The sequence below is a fragment of the Palaemon carinicauda genome, chromosome 23, assembly GCF_036898095.1.
Source record: "Palaemon carinicauda isolate YSFRI2023 chromosome 23, ASM3689809v2, whole genome shotgun sequence".
Classification (NCBI taxonomy): domain Eukaryota; kingdom Metazoa; phylum Arthropoda; class Malacostraca; order Decapoda; family Palaemonidae; genus Palaemon; species Palaemon carinicauda.
The window spans coordinates 99,197,258-99,200,521 of NC_090747.1; the positions used below are offsets into that span (position 1 = coordinate 99,197,258).

Here is a 3,264-nt window from a genome sequence, read left to right on the forward strand (position 1 = left end):
AAATGAGAGAGAGAGAGAGAGAGAGAGAGAGAGAGAGAGAGAGAGAGAGAGAGAGAGAGAGAGAGAGTAGGAAAATGCCATTTACTCGGCAATTAAGTACAATGTTCTACTTTCACATACTAATCTTGGCAGAGTTCTAAAAATCGTATATCTGTTCAAAGTTTGGTTAGTTTTAACAGACTGACGGTCAAGGAAACATGGATAAAGTAAATTTTATGTTTCTTCTTAATAATAATTTAGCTTTTCACAATGCATCTTTTCAGCTTTTGCAGGCTCAAGCAATAAGCTAAAAGCAAACAATAATTGTTTGGGTAAACGTTATGTGCAAAAGCTAACTATTTAGATAAAGTCAGTTTTATGCTTCCTTTATATAATAATCTAGCTTTTCAAAATGCATCTTTTTAGCTTTTGCAGGCTAAAGCAATAAGCTAAAAGCAAACAATAATTGTTAGGGTAAACGTTATATGCAAAAGCTAACTATTTAATATCACTTTTGTTAAAATGGTAAAGATATGACATGAAGATAATCTGTACCCGGTTGCGAACCATCTTTATTTATTTTTTTCACTTCAAAGTACAATCACATTCTAAGACTATTTTGTTAAAGGCCAAAGTCAGCTTCCCCTGAAAGGAAAGTTATATATATATATATTTTTTTATCTCTTCAAAGGGAGATGTTGCATCTAAGCCTATTGCGCAAGAAGCATCAATAATAATAATAATAATAATAATAATAATAATAATAATAATAATAATAATAATAATAATACGGATCATCATCTTAGAAATAAAAAAAAAAAACTGGTTTATTAACTATAGTCCATTTCTTTTAGCGATGCATATTTGCACCGACTCGCAGCGGTGCCCTTTTAGCTCGGAAAAGTTTCCGGATCGCTGATTGGTTGGACAAGATAATTCTAACCAATCAGCGATCAGGAAACTTTTCCGAGCTAAAAGGGCACCGCTGCGAGTCGGTGCAAATATGGCTCGCTATAAGAAATGGACTATAGGCAGTAGCTGTCCTACTAAAAGGCATTGTTAAATAATTCTATATTGTTCATTCTCAAACGTTAATGTTAGAATTAACTGGAAAACCTGGAATTTATAGCTTATATCAACTCTTTATTTAAGTTGATTATCAAAGCTTTCAGTGTGATGGTCATCAATTTAATAAATGAATAAAATTAACCATTTGATCCCGTTCAGAGGCATATGTAATGGGTATCCTAGCTCCCTTGAGTTCAGATGCTCAATAAACTCATTAATTCCTTTATAAACTACAATATCATTCCCTAAAGCAGTGGAAAATTCCTACACAGATGCGTAGGACACACGGGAACACTTGATGTACCCACAAAGAAAAAACTATGAAAAGCGCAGTGTGTGAATCCTGGCTAGTTTCAATGTATGAAAACAGATGTAACAAGTTAGGTGCCACTTTGTGCTTTAATTTTTCAGTTGTTTTTCGCAATACAGATGCACAAACAGCCACTAAACCATGCTCTCATATGTTAGTCTAGATAGTAAAGAATCCTTCCTTTGAAAGACACAAGTAACACTTAGTAATTGCATAAATAAACAAAATAATTACGAAATTATTTTTCATCGCAAGGATAGGGTCCAGAGAGGAATTAACCCTCTGTAGCAGTTAACCAAACTTTGCATTTTAATTTTTCAGTTGTTTTTCGCAATAAAAATGCATCTACGACCACTAAACCATGCTCTCAGGTGTAAGTCTAGATGGCAAAGAATCCTTCCTTTGAAAGACACAAGTAACACTTAGTAATTGCATAAAGCAACAAAATAATTACGAAATTTATTTTCATCCCAAAGATAGGGTCTAAAGAGGAATTAACCCACTATGGCAGTTAACCATAGAGCAGACAAGAAGGCGTCTCTTAATGATCTTAAACAATCTACGGCACGTCTGCACACAGCGTGGGAATCAGAGGATATCCTATGAAGAAAAAAATTTAGCAGACGGTGAGGCGTCATTTAGTGAAATTCACTAATCTGTGGAAAGTCCAGAACGGTGAGTAATTATCCTAAAAATCCTTTAAGGATATTCTAGAAAAAGTCGAACCATTTTATGGAGTTGAGTTACTCAAAAGCCATCTGGATGAATACAGTTTGTTCTTGGAAATACTTTTTTCAAAGATGAGAATATTCATGTAGATATCGTCACTGGTTAAGAATAAAACTAGGACTTCTAGGTCTGTAAAGGGTAAGTCTAAGGCCTCCAGGTCTATTAAGGATAAGTCTAGGGCCTCTAGATCTATTAATGATAAGTCGAGGGCCTCTAGGTCAATTAAGGATCATTCTAGGGCTCTAGGTCTATTAAGGATAAGTCTAAGGCCTCCAGGTCTATTAAGGATAAGTCTAGGGTCTCTAGATCTATTAATGATAAGTCGAGGGCCTCTAGGTCAATTAAGGATCATTCTAGGACTTCTAGGTCTATTAAGGATAAGTCGAGGGCCTCTAGGTCTATTAAGGAGAAGTCTTGGGCCTCTAGGTCTATTAAGGATAATTCTAGGGCCTCTAGGTATATTAAGGATAAGTCTAGGGTCTCTAGGTCTATTAAGGATAAATCTAGGGCCTCCAGGTCTATTAAGGATAATTCTAGGGCCTCCTCTAGGTCTATTAAGGATAAATCTAGGACCTCTAGATCTATTAAGGAAAAATCTATGGTCTCCAGGTTTATTAAGGATAATTCAAGGGCCTCTAGGTCTATTAAGGATAAATCTAGGGTCTCAAGGTCTATTAAGGATAATTCTAGGGCATCTAGGTCTATTAAGGATAAGTTTAGGTATAAGTTTTGGATTTGAAATACTTATTCACCTTATTGATATTTACGGTAATTCACTAAAATACAGAAAGTTCTAAATCTTGGGTTGAAGGGTTAGAGTTCTCTTGCTTGAGGGTACTCATAGGCACACTATTCCGTCTGCTTATTTAATTTCCTCACTGGGCTGTATTCCCTGTTGGAGCCCTTGGGCTTATAGTATCCTGCTTTTCCAAGGAAGTTAAATATCTTGGGTTAGAGTTCTCTCGCTTGAGGGTACACTCAGCCACACTATTCTATCCTTTTGCCTTATTTCCTTTTCTCACTGGGCTATTTTCCCTGTTGGAGCCCTTGGACGTATAGCAACCTGCTTCCAACTAGGGTTGCAGCTTGGCTAGTAACAATAATAATAAATCAAACAGAAAATTAATGGAAATTGAACATACTGAAATGAGCAAGAAGTTTGAGGATACAGTAAGATA

At 35.7% G+C, this 3,264-nt stretch overlaps 1 protein-coding gene across 1 annotated transcript in view; it reads left to right on the plus strand.

Moving 5' to 3' along the window:
* LOC137617703 (uncharacterized) overlaps positions 1-2,825 on the plus strand; it is a 5,609-nt gene extending 2,784 nt beyond the window's left edge. The window contains exon 2 of the mRNA XM_068347701.1: positions 2,325-2,825. Coding sequence (XP_068203802.1) covers positions 2,325-2,825 — 501 coding nt within the window. The remainder of the gene's footprint in view (positions 1-2,324) is intronic.
* Positions 2,826-3,264: the final 439 nt, after the last annotated feature.